The sequence below is a fragment of the Apteryx mantelli genome, chromosome 1 (genome assembly GCF_036417845.1).
Source record: "Apteryx mantelli isolate bAptMan1 chromosome 1, bAptMan1.hap1, whole genome shotgun sequence".
Classification (NCBI taxonomy): Eukaryota; Metazoa; Chordata; class Aves; order Apterygiformes; family Apterygidae; genus Apteryx; species Apteryx mantelli.
This window is the reverse complement of record NC_089978.1, coordinates 120,204,718-120,218,674: the sequence shown is the minus strand read 5'-3', so window position 1 is coordinate 120,218,674 and position 13,957 is coordinate 120,204,718. Positions and strand designations below refer to the sequence as shown.

The 13,957-nt window shown below is 40.3% G+C and overlaps 1 protein-coding gene across 7 annotated transcripts in view; it reads left to right on the top strand.

The window, feature by feature from the left end:
• Positions 1-13,957, top strand: part of EPHA6 (EPH receptor A6) — a 550,821-nt gene that overhangs the window by 363,814 nt on the left and 173,050 nt on the right. For all 7 annotated transcript variants that reach the window (XR_010884765.1, XM_067300370.1, XM_067300386.1 and 4 more), the window contains exon 6: positions 11,347-11,471. Coding sequence is in view for 6 of the 7 variants with exons in the window: in XM_067300370.1 (XP_067156471.1) it covers positions 11,347-11,471 (125 nt within the window). In the remaining variant the exon portion in view is untranslated. The remainder of the gene's footprint in view (positions 1-11,346; positions 11,472-13,957) is intronic.

Genomic DNA, 13,957 nt, shown 5'->3' with positions numbered 1-13,957 from the left:
TTCCATTGTCTTTCCAGTACAGCTCATTACTGTCTCAGCGTCCTCTCCAAAGAGTTAATTAAATTGAGCAAACACGGATGTATTAGTTTCAGTATGCAAGCTAACTGGCTAACTTGGATACGTCTATGTGGCACTGTGTTGTGTCATGTAGATATACCCAACTGAAAACCAAACTTTGTTTAGGGTGTTGACGCATCTAAAACTACTCTTGCTCTGCTCTAGCAATCACCTTTAAAGAAGAGCCAAGGCTGATTTTATCCTAAGCCCTCTGTGCTGATCATGGTGATAAGTGTATTGAACACTGTGGCTGAAACTGGGGGATATATTTGATCTACTGCCAGCCATCTGACAGTTCAGCATCTAAACAGGTAGCTCCAGAGTGCAATCTGTGCCACCCTAAGATGGTGTCTATGATAGGTGTGATAAATCGTCCTCTGGAGTCGTCTCTCTCTCTCTTAACTACAGAGGGAACCTAGACACCTTGCCGAAAATAAACACCCAGCTTTTAAATGATCAGAGTCGAGTAAAATGAATTCCACCCTACTTGACTAGAAATTGAATTCAGATACTTTCTTTCACACGGGACACCTAACACACACTTGGCAGGAATGGCACCTTTCAGAGATTCTTGTACATCAAATACAAGACAGTAACTTACTGGCCTTTTGGAAGTGTTTCTCATTGTCAGTCTTGTGAGTCTGTGCACCAGGGTTTAAAAGGGCATACATTTCTGTGCATAGGTTTACATATTAAACATTAAAAAATATATATTTGACCCTATGTAAAACTGTATTCAGACAGAGACTAACCCATAGCTGTCATTTTCTAATGATTCTTTGTAAACAACAGATAACATCATACCTTTGAAATCTTTTTAACATTAATATATAATGTATATTACACATAACAGATAACATGTTGTGTATTATATATTATATTTTATTCGTTACATCAGTGGGAGACTTAATTTATGAAGGCAAATTTATTTAGCATAATTCTGATTTATAAAATGTTCTGTCAAAATCAACATTTGTGGGAAATTCTTTGAAGAGACTGGTATTTTAAATCAGTACCAGATGTGTCTCATACTCTTACACATATTAACTGAAAATTTTGAAATACAGTAACTCTGACATTCTCAGCAAATGCCAACAAACACAGCTTTTTCATAAGGTTCATAGAAGATGTTCACATAAAAAATTCATGCTTTTCTTGCTAAAAGAAAATCCTCTTTCAGACCTGTAAGTATCGTTTGACAGAAAATGACCTACAATCTGATATATTCTCATATTTTTATATAAACAAGAGCAGGAAAGATTTGCTCAAATGAATGTACATTTTAGGTTAGTTCATGTTACATCCCAAGATGAGCAGCAATTAATGGAGTGAAAAGATTGCAGATTTCCTAGTGCTTTTTAACCTGCTTATTTCATTTTCAAACTTCTGAGATCAATTTAACAGCAGGAAGTTCTGCAGAGCAATTTGTTTCCAGTTGACCCTGGAGTGATTGTTGCTGAATAAGACTTACTTACAGCTCTGTTTCCATAATGACACCTTACTGCAATAAATGATGCCTTCTTAACCTCAAGTTGTATTTCCAATAATTTTTTTTACTGATTCTCAGGTTACATTAGGAGGTTGCAAACAAGGTTCTTTGGGCAAATGTGTCACCACAGGTTGTCCCTACATCATACGGCACCTAGCAGTGCTGGTGTGATATTTATAACTTATGTAACACCTTGGCTGAAACACATCTTTTTTTCATGCTGATTAACAGCATTACAGTAGCAATCTGAATCCGCTGATAAACCAGATTCGCACACATTCCAAAAGGGATACCTCATGCCATCCTGCCTTCATTTTTAAGAGGAATCCTGCGTCTGTCAGGACTCAGACCAATTTGAAATGGTGTGTGTCACTGGCCAGCACTCAGTGATATGCCACACTGAATCAGGAGGAACAGTGAAGAATATAGCACGTAACATTTGGGTTTGTGGAAGCAGCAAATCTGCTGATTAAGGACATAGCATTCTTGTATTTCTGCAATAGATACCACAACAAGGTTTATAACCAGTACAACACGTGGTGGCAATGGAAATGGTTTGACTGGAAGGTCTCTTGCAAGCTTCTCCTTGCCATCAGATAGTCTCTCAACTGATCCACAACAAAATACCTGGAAGAACCAAATGCAGTGAAAGGGATGTTCCCCAGGTACCATGCTCTTGACATGCGATTCAGCCACATACGTTGCAACCTGCTGTGAGCTGGTGTGCCAGTGCCACACGACCATGGCATTGTCTTCTGCTGAGCAAGGACAAAGAAGCTCTGGTGCTAGGGGAGCAGCTCCTTCAGAAGTCCCGATGAACTGGTAGCTCTTTAAGGCACCTTTCTGTCTCTCTGCTGCTCCAGCAGTAAGGCAATGGAAGGGAGCCAAGAATCTGATTGTTCTGATGCAAATCCCTTTGGTTTTGAGAGGGCATTGATTTGACATGATTTCCATTTATATGACAGGTGGCCCTTTTCAGTTTGGCAGACTTTTTGTTTTGCATGTAGTTCTGGAAAGTTTATGCTTCCACTAAGCTTGTTTGAACTGAATGTATTCTGTTTACCCCAGAACTAAAGAGCATACAGAGTGACTCCTTAAAACATAGATTTATGGAAGACATTTGTGTCATTTTTTTAGCTACTGTTATTTAGAGAAGCACATTCTTAAACTATTTCAATTTGTTCACTGTATTATAAATTATGCAAAATATCTCACAGTATAATATAATAGCTCACTGTTTAACTTTGAGGATGTGCTCTGCACATACACCTCATCAGAGAGAACAGAACATCCACACAGGTGGGCAGTTGGGAAGGCCTTATTTTATACAACTGCTTTTATATATCCTCTACTCTAATACATTTTGAAGAATCAGGGACTGAGCAGGTCGTGTTAGAAGGAAAGATCTAGGAGTGCTTCTGGTCTCCAGCTTGCAAAATAACGAGTGGCAGCACATTCTGTATGTGAAAGAAAATCTGTAGAGTTGCAAACTTGTATGAGTGAATAAATAATTGTCTTCATACATAAGGCCAACAACAGATGAGAAAGAAATTAAGCAGGATGGGAGAAAGAATTGTGTTATGGAAGACAGTAGAAAAAAATGTTGAATCTACAGTTGGCCTTGAGGAGGTTTGGGGTTTGCATTTATCACAACCTTTTGCCCAGAACACTGTAGCAGAATACATTTTTTAATAATAGCATCAGGTTCACTTGGCCTCCATCCACCATTTCTGAGCAAGCAAAGAAAATCTGCAAGAGGAAAGAATTTAAAATGGAAGAAAAGATCATAATTATAGCTTGCTGGAGGCCTCTTTTTCAGTAAATGAAGTGCTTCCAAAGAAGCATACTTGTAATGCTGTCTTGAATGCAAACCTTTGGGGAGCTAGTGTAAGAAAATAAAGCAAAAACATTATTCTTCACCCCAAACTCATTAATTTGCTAGCTTTAGTGCCTTATCAGGAAAAATCCATGTTCAACTTTGAACTCCAAGGTTAGTGCCAGTAATAGTATACCCTCCAAGCATTATAACTTTGAATTACCACTGAAGTGATTAGGAAGATAAGAGACTGTTATATAAAGAATCAAATATCTTATCTAGTCACTGTACTAATTGAGAGCAGCCTTGTATGATAAGAAAAATAATTCTTACTGAATTCAGTATAAACCCATAGATGTTTCAGCCATGTGGGCATCTTTAAAATACAGAGAAATTGGTTATGCAGTGCATTTTTATAGAAGTTTATATTATGTTTATATTTGTGTTTTTTCTACAGAAACTTCTGCTGAGGTTGTAAATTTTTGATCTTTTGTATAACCCCCAAAGTTCTAATATGTAAGTGCTTTCATATTGGAAATAATGGAAGGCACTGACATTCACATTGTAGGTTTAGGATAGCTCAGTCACAAAGATTAAATAACATGTCTAGAGCCCGACCAGAGAGGAATATAAACGTAGCTCTCATGAATCCCTATCACATTCCTCACTCATAAAATAGGCTTTCTTCCCTTCTCCTATAAAGATACAAACAAGAAGATTAATAAGCAAACACAAAATAAAAGAGAATTACATACATCTCTGCTGGTGGACTAATAATCATATTACAGGAACAATGACAGCCGTAGCTGATGGCTGCACAACGGCATCCTTGTCACTTGCCTGGGAATATGCATCACACGTGGCATTAGTAATGAAGGCTGAAGGATTCTGGCCTCTTAGCTCCTCCGGTAAATCCTTCCTTGGCCAATAGCTCAAATGCTAATAATACTGAAGACATCATTGTTGATCAGGAAATGTTGTTTCATTACTTCTAGTTCTGTCACTGGAGTAAAATGTCTCCCCTAAGAAACCATCTTTTTATTGCTTACTACCTTCCTAAGGGACTTTCCAGCATCAGAAGTAAAATCAATATTTTTCCTACAGTGCCCTGAAATAACAATTTTTCCAAGTGTGGGATTATGAATAAAATCCCAAACTGCATTTATGGCTATGTATAATATAACATCATACTTAGTGTCAAATAGTATAGAAATTCTAATATAGTTACAGAATCTAGGCTGGAGAAATACTGCATAAATATAACAGCATTTCCTGATATGGGAAAAGGGGCACAAGTTCTTTTTATCATTCAGAAAAGTATTTGGAAATGGGGCATCAGGACATCTCTATAATTAACAGTTATGAATAGTATATATTTATGGTTGCATTGTTTTTAAGTATCCAAATTTGACAGCTTTTTTAAAGAATAGCTATATTTATAAACAGAAACACTAATCTAGACCACACTGTGCTTTTCAGTCTGGTAGTATGGGTAGATTACAAAAGGACTTTCTAGTATTATAGCTAAGCAAAAGGAAAAAAAAACATTCAAAAGTAGAAGCACTTATTTCATATGTTGTTTCTTTAATTTCCTAATATTTCTGTTGAATGGGTTTTTGATGATTAGATAACCACTTCTCTCATACTTTCAAGCAGTTTCCTGTGTGAATTAATTCATGTCATTAACCTTTCATATATTATAAGCATGAAAAAGTCTTTTTCTCTTGACTAAAATGGTAAAGCCATCTTCTTTTGCTTTCTGACCAACACAGGCATGAAGCCAAAGTCAACTTAAGTTAGTCCTCATAGCGTTGATACTTCTTCCATCCTCAGCTGGCCTTCCCTTAATGAACGCAGTTGGTCCCCCACAAGGAGAAAGCAGCCGCCTTGCAGACCGTGAGAGTGGATGTCCTCCCCTGGCTGTGTGGCTGGAGAGCTCAGGGAGTGCGACGCAGAGAGCAGCGGGGTTTGCTGGGGGGCCTCCTCTGTCAGTGGTGCTCCCTCGACTGCACGTGGGAAGTGGCTGAAGTGGGAGAGGAAGGAGAAGTGGAGAGGGGCCTGGGTTCCCTCCTTTTTTGGGAGACCCTTCACCAGAAAACACATAATAAAGCCCTATATTTCAGTGAGTATGGTCTCTCCTGTGCCTGGAAGCAGGCAGAGGAAAGAACAGTCTGTAATTACACAATTCAGGCTGTTACTGGTAACAGAGTGGTGTAGAAGCCCGTAACTAAATGAAGCCACGTTACTCCCAGGGACAGTGTTCTGCACACAGAGTCCCTCAGCTGTCTGGTAAGGATGCTGTCCAAAGGAGACGAGAGGAGTCCTCCCCAGACCATTCAGTCCCCCTCCCACCGACCCCACAAATTTGTATCTGCTGGCACTTACTGGCCCTTGCCAGAACAGACACAGTGCGGGGGGATGGAGGGAGGGGGACAGCTATGAGGCAGCTAATCATGTTCTTTGGATTGTGGATTTTTTTTAACAAGAAAGTGATTATTCACTCCTGGTAGGGCCACTAAAATGCCAGTGTCAGGAGAGGTAAAACTTGACTGAAGAGATAACAAGATTTGAAAAGAGATACTGTAGGATTAGAGTGATCCAAGTGCAGATGGACATCAGGGGAGCTTTTGTCGTCAGCTGCTGTTTTGTCCAAAGCCTCTTTGTGGTGAATATGTAACATATCAGGATTTCAGCTCTGGAAACCAGGGCAGAAACGTAAAATTCTTTTCCTACTTTAAAAAACATGAAACAAGAAATTGGAAAATTAGAAAATGGACTAAAAGAAAAAAGCATCAGAAAGCCTACAGATGGTCTATATTGTAATCAGAGGGTTACAAGTAATGGAACCTTGGAAGGAAAGAAAGACTCGGGAAACATGACACTGCCTGGGTAGATGAGGGGAGAGGAGTGGATGTTGTCTACCTTGACTTCAGCAAGGCTTTCGACACTGTCTCCCATAATATCCTCATAGGTAAACTCAGGAAGTGTGGGTTAGATGAGTGGACAGTGAGGTGGACTGAGAACTGGCTGAATGGCAGAGCTCAGAGGGTTGTGATCAGTGGCACAGAGTCTAGTTGGAGGCCTGTAGCTAGCGGTGTCCCCCAGGGGTCAGTGCTGGGTCCAGTCTTGTTCAACTTCTCCATCAGTGACCTGGATGAAGGGACAGAGCGCACCCTCAGCAAGTTTGCTGACGATACCAAACTGGGAGAAGTGGCTGATACCCCAGAGGGCTGTGCTGCCATTCAGAGAGACCTGGACAGGCTGGAGAGGTGGGCGGAGAGGAACCTCATGAAGTTCAACAAAGGCAAGTGCAGGGTCCTGCACCTGGGGAGGAATAACCCCCTGCACTAGTACAGGTTGGGGGTTGACCTGCTGGAAAGCAGCTCTGCGGAGAAGGACCTGGGAGTGCTGGTGGACACCAAGTTAAGCATGAGGCAGCAATGTGCCCTTGTGGCCAAGAAGGCCAATGGTATCCTGGGGTGCATCAGGAAGAGTGTTGCCAGCAGGTCGAGGGAGGTGATTCTCCCCCTCTACTCAGCCCTGGTGAGGCCACATCTGGAGTAGTGTGTCCAGTTCTGGGCTCCCCAGTACAAGAGGGATGTGGCACTACTGGAGCAAGTCCAGTGAAGGGCTACAAAGATGATTAGGGGACTGGAACATCTCTCTTGTGAGGAAAGACTGAGAGAGCTGGGCCTGTTTAGCCTGGAGAAGAGAAGGCTGAGAGGAGATCTTATCAACGTGTACAAATATCTGAAGGGAGGGTGTCAAGAGGATGGGGCCAGACTCTTCTCAGTGGTGCCCAGAGACAGGACACGAGGCAATGGGCACAAACTGAAACACAGACAATTCCATCTGAACATGAGGAAAAACTTCTTCACTGTGAGGGTGACAGAGCACTGGAACAGGTTGCCCAGAGAGGTGGTGGAGTCTCCTTCTCTGGAGATATTCAAAACCTGTCTGGACGTGATCCTGTGCAATGTGCTCCAGGTGACCCTGCTTGAGCAGGGGGGTTGGACTAGATGATCTCCAGAGGTCCCTTCCAACCTCAACCATTCTGTGATTCTGTGACACTGGAACACACCCATCATTTAAAAATGTGTATTTTCTGCCTTCTGTGTAGCATATGAGGAAGGGGATTTTGAAAAGAGAGAAACCAAAGAGATTTTGAATAAAATAAGCTCACTCCAAATTAAGGAGTTAACATTCACTATCCAGTACAAATTTGAAAAGACAAACTTATCAGACTAAATTAAATGAGGAGCTCATAGCACTGTAGATGTCTCATCATTGTTCCAGAAATTTATAACAGAGTAGAGGAAAACATAGAGAGCAGGTGGTGCAAGGAATCCTCAGTTCAACACAGAGATCAGCACTGAGCTCGAGAGCCAAAAGCCATCCTTCAGCCTAGTACCAATGGCAAGAAAATACTGCCATTAAAGTGATTAAAAGCCATGCTGTGCTTCTAAGGATTTTTTTTTTTTTTTAATGGTTTCACTGGGCAACCAAGTTAAAGCTCTCCTGCAGGTACTGGATTTGAAATGACTAATTAAGAGAACTTCCCTTTGACAAATAGGATTTACCTATCTTAAAATTTCCCGGTTATAAAGAACTTCAGCAGTAATGGATAGGATCTTAGGGTCTAAATAACTTCTGCTCTAGTGAGCAACTCTTATAAGAAGCTAAAGTTTCTTTGTAGAAGGTATTGCTTTTAGAAGCATTTCACAAGAACTAAAGAAATAGAAACTGAGCTAGCTGCAGCTTTTAATTACTTGGTTTAATTTGTCCATTTCTCCATACAATACATTTCTGATGGGAATCCTTTTCTTTTTCTTGGTTGTCATTTTCTCTAAGACATGGAGAGAGAGCCTTTGCATGACAAATGATATGGTCATCCTCCTGAACATATAAGAAATGAGTAATGTGGCTCCTTTGGGGGTTTATTTTTTTCTGAAACACATTTCCTCAGGGAATCACATTATTTTTTGCCCAACACTCTAATGCAAGCACAAAATACGCTTCTGATATTGACAGCCTTATGTACACACCTTCACGTACATTTTGATTTAGAGGGTGCAGTGCTGGCACTGTGGTGTAGGTGTGATGTGAGCCTTGCTGTATGGGATTTTCAGTTTCAAGTGCAAGTCAAGCACAGCTGGTTAACAAGAGGGCTGAAGTAATTTTCTTTCAATATTTTGCTACTGAGTTGTTTCAGAGGGAGAATGCATAGACTACTTCTGATACTGAACATTTGAGATGATCATATGTTGAGCCAAGACTGTGTTTTGACATGCACTTGCTCAAATGGAAGAGATACTGCAGTGAGCTCAGGCTGAGAACAAATATAAATGTATAAATTGCTGTATAAATTTGAAAGTCAGAACCCAAAGAAAAACCTACCACCTGTTGAATATTGGAAAAGATTATTAAGGTTAAGTCATAATTTGAGATGCACCTGATGAAGTGTAATAGCAGTAATCTATATTTTAAAAGCCTAGGAGGGCCCAGAATATAAATGTATCCACAGTTCAACCTGGTACTTTCTGTAATCAAACTCAATCATTTCACAAGGATTTGCTTAACTGACTAGTGAACCCACAAATGCACAGGGATGAAACAGTGCAGTGCCAGGGGCTGGTCAGGTTGACGCCCCTCGTGCATGAACAGGCGCACACAGCGTAGCGGGCAGTGCTGAAAAGGCACTACCGACCCTGCCTGGAAATCACATCGCAATACCAGGGAATGACACAAAACAACAAGTAACGAGCACCTGTGTATAAGCAATTGCCCTCATAGGCCCTTTAGTGTTTATCAGATATGAATCAGTGTTAGCTAGGTTACATTTTCCTGTAAACAGTCCTTTTTTCCCTGCTCCGAGAAGCTGATTTTACCCCAGAGTAATTTTACTAGAGTTCAGGTTCACCTTCAGTTTTCCAGAATAAAAATTTCATTTTAACTTGAGGGAGTATTTGTGCATACCTAGGAGTAACATTTTGGCCCAGAACATGTGAATGCTTTGTATTTGCTAATTTATTTTTATTTTATATAGTGAATTATATTATGTTGTTTAAAGGACTTCATGACCAACAGGTTAATCCTTCATTCAGCATGACAGGGATTCTTTTTTTCTTCCATTCCCATGTATCAGAGTTATGATTAAAATGGTATAAGTACGGGTATAGGACAGTTTCCTGTTAAGCTCTATTTTGTCCATTTAATGCCATTTTTGGTAGGTTTTGTGACACTGTTCAATGTTACATTTTGAGTTGTTGGCTTTTTTTTACATCAGAGAAGACTGAGCTTTTATACCTCAGAACAGTTACCCACTGGGAGGATGTAACGGTGTATAAAAGTTTATTTTCTCTCTCAGGTAGATACAGTGTCACAGAAGAAGAGATTGTGTATGTGCACGTGTATATGTAGAGCTTCCTTTCTTTCAGTGAAAAGAAATCTGTTCCTTTTCCTTTAGTAGTTTTTTTGTATTCTAGAGTTTATTGTTTTCGTTTCCTAACCTTCCTGAGATATTTACAGGAAAGGAAACAAAGGTTTGAAATTTTGTAACTAGAAACAGATTTTTATTTCATTTTCCTAGGGAGACTCTTTCATTCAAGAGATAAAAAAGGAAGAAAAATGTGTTATTTTTAGGAGAGACAGCTCCTTGGGAGCTCAGAAGAGGGTTAGTTAGATACATAGTTGAGAGGAATAGGAGAGGGTGTGGAATACACTGATGTACGTTATTGTAAAGACAAATAGAGAAAGCTATGAACAACTTGAGGAATTTTTTTTTTAATTAGACTTTATCAGTCGCAGAAAGTTGGGCAGAACCTGTGATGTGCTGCATGATAGCTGGTTTATTCAGCTTATCCAGTTGTCTTCAAGGTTGTCTGACAATGTGACTGGTTGTAGCATTTGGGAAAGCTGCAGAGCAGTGCTATAAAAACAGCGTTAGCATCTAGAGAATATTAGACCTCCTTTCACATACTTGACCAGATTAATGAAATAAGCAAAGATCGTGTTCTAGAATAGAAGTTTTGCACCAATAGAAATTATTACATACATAGCATGGCATCTTCTTTTCCAAAAGAGCAGAAAATCTGTTTCTTAAATTTGGTTAGGCCCACAGTGAGACAGTTTGGCTCCTGGGTGCATGCACCTGTGTTGGGCCCCTTCCAAGCGCTGCCAGCAGCGGTTGCTCCTCCTGGTGCTGCTGCAGACCAGCAGTATCACCAGCTGCAGGTAGGTTTCAGGCATCTTTGAGCCCACGGGTTGCCCTTATCACCCTCTCCCTGCCACTGGCCTCCTTTAACAAGTTCACAGCACTGACCTGCTAAAATGCACTTGCTACTGCCAGCCCGGCTAGCCAACACAGAATTCGTTGCATTTGTTTTAAGTTACATCACTTTATTTTATTTCAGAGAGTAAACTGAATGTACATTGTACCCAGTTGTATTATAAAGTGGTGCATTCAAATGCAGATGATCCTGAATTTAGAATTTACTGTCTCTTAAACATGATTTTGCTCGGGACACAGTGTCCTCAGAGGTGGCAGCATGACACAGTTGCATGCAGCAGGTTTGGGGGCTGGTGTGGGTGCAGGCCTGTGGGATGAAAGGGGGCTGCTTCCTGAGCCCCTTGAGCACCAGGTACCTGCACCCAGGCTCCCGGCCGCGCTGACAAGAGTTTGAAACCAAAGAAACGTACAGCCTTCAGTTAACAGCTGTCTTGAACAGGCACTTTTGGGGGAGAGACAGTGCCATTTCTGTACAGTCAATTTTCAGAAGTTGGTCTGCACTTTCACAAAGAGTTGCTGGTATGTACTTGAGACATTAATTCCAGGTTATATGGTTTCCCTGAGAATTGCCATCTGTCATGCTTTTCTGCCTGTAGGTCACTCAAAGGTAGCTCGCCTTGCTATGGTGAGGTAGTAGGTTGAAAGGATAAAGAGTGTGCTTTGTCTTTAACCCTTAGTTATCCTTTTCCCTTTCAGCACCCTCCTTGATAGGTATGGTAAGGAAGGACTGGGCTTCCCAAAACAGCATTGCCCTCTCCTGGCAAGAGCCGGACTTTCCCCATGGAGCCATTCTGGACTACGAGATCAAGTACTATGAGAAAGTAGGTCTCGCTTACAGCATCACCCAAACTCAGATCCTAAAGAGCAGTATGTTACATATTTTTAATACTTTAAAAAATATTTTAAACTTTTGTCTTGATCCCATGTACAATGTTGTGTAAGTAGATGTTTTACTGTATACTAATTTTTTTGTTGTCGTACTTCTGGCTTGTTAATGACTGTCTTGTTTCATGTCAGAGTCAAATAGAGTAGCAGGCAGGCACAGGTATACCTGTCTCATAGTAGCAACGTTTATGAACATGGATAAATGGATTATATGCTTGACCATATTTTGGTTTATGGACTGTGAAAGGTTTACATTGGAGTGACACTGAAACAGTACAATTAAGGTGAATGTCAATGCAATTATGTTTTGTGGCATAATTTAGCAATAATCTGTGACTAAACAATAGTGTGCACCAGCCTTCCTTAGACGGTTACGGAAGGTTACAAGAGATAGGAACTGCAAGGCACACGCTTGTCAAAATTCAGGGCTTAGCGATTTCACATAAAAGTGGGCAACGGCATGCATTATAAGTACACACAGCGCCTCTTACGAATGCCTAACTTGAACTCTGCTTCTCCCCAAGTACAAAACAGGCTTGGTCATTCCTGGCTGGCTCCTGGGCTGTGCACCAGGATAGAACTTAGTGCTAATCAGTGCCTTCATTGCGGGAGTCATAGGCGGGAATTTTCTGGTGTCCGTTCCTTAAACAGTAATCTGCTAAATCAGTTCTTGCTATTGCTCTGTCCCCATCTAAAGGTCACAATGGAACTAATGGGAGTGTGAGAAGAGCACAAAGAAGAGAAATATAAGCCAAGTCATGAAAGATTTAGGGATTTTAGGTTGTGTAAATATCTGAGATTTTTATTCCTTGGCTGCACTTCCCTATCGAGATTATGCAGCTTTAATGATGCAGAAAAAGGGCAAGCTGGGAAAAAAATCCAAACAAATTAAATTGCACAGCTAGAGGGAGAAGGCAGATTGCTAAGAATTTGGTATAATAATAATATTTAGTAGCCAAAGCAAGGAAACCTTATTCTCCTATACTAACGGAAGTCCTTTAGGTTTTGATCCATTACCATTGTAAGCCATATTATGACTTGAGCTGCCCTTGTTTTGTTTATTAATAGTAAAATAATAATCAGATGAATTAAAAAGAGAAATAGTGAGATTCCTTCAGTTGGATGTGAAAGATGCAAAGATCAACCTACCAAAACATTCATAAGGATGTTAAATTATAAAGCTTACATTTCTAAAAATCTTTTATCAATGGATTATTTGCCAAGGTCAATACTGAGTCTCCTTATAGGTCTACGTATTGCTAAGTGTTTGCTGTGTGTTGTGCAGCAGGACTAGATACACAGATCTCATGGCCTACTGGGTATATACAATTCACACTATCTGTTTCTCCCAGAAAAGAACCGTTTTCTATTTCCACCTTTTATAATGCATAAGGGTTATCTTTTAACTACAATCTTTTCTTCTTTGTTAGATGTGGGGAGATAAACGCACTGCTGGCGTACTCTAGTACTTTTCCACAGGGGTTATTTCCTCCCTAAGCCACTAACTGAACTGAATGCGTAGCTCCTGAATACACCTTTTGTTTAGAACAGGCACGCTCTCTGGCAATGCTACGGAATAGGCAGAATGAGAGACAGACAATATGAGGATCACTTATTTGAGCAGAGGAGTAGGTATGTGGCAGATTTTTAAGAAACCCAGAACACTCTTGGAGACCAGCTTCTAGAGCAGAGAGACCGATCGCCGGGCACTGCAAAACACTCTGCTGTTCTGCAGTATTAAGATAAAAAATATGATTGTATATCACTTCAATATTCATATAGTCCTGAAGAAATGTTCTTTACAGATACATCACTGGTTAAGTATAGTGGCCAAATGCAAATGGGATTTGTTTATTGAAAAAAAGGAGGGACAGTCCCTACCTCAGAAAATATTAACATGAGCTTTGGTACATTCCTTCTTCTTCACCCTGAAACTCTGCATATTAAGTAGCACAGTCTGTATAATGTCAGGGGGTGATACAGCAAGTGAAATTGTAATCTTTCAGGCTTCTCAGAGACCCTCAAAGAGAGAAATATCAGCATTCATATTCTCAGCAACCATGACAATAGTGTTGGTTTTCCAACCTACAAGAAATGTGATAAATGTGAAATAATTGTATACTGGATTTAGTATGAACTTACCGCAAAGACATCTCTCTACTGGAGAGAACTCCAGTAGAAGGAAAGACATCCCTCTACTTCAAGAACATGTAAGTACCAAAGGTTCAGAAATTTTCTTAAGATCTTAAGGAGGCGATAAAAACACAGAAAACAGTATCCTTTTGCCTTAGATACTGATATACAATCAGTAAAATAGAACAAACTTTGCAGTGCCTGCTTAACCTATCCCTATCAGATGTCCCTTTCTGCCTGATGTTTGTGTTAAAAAGAAAAGAGGTTTTGTTCATACATGTAGTACAGG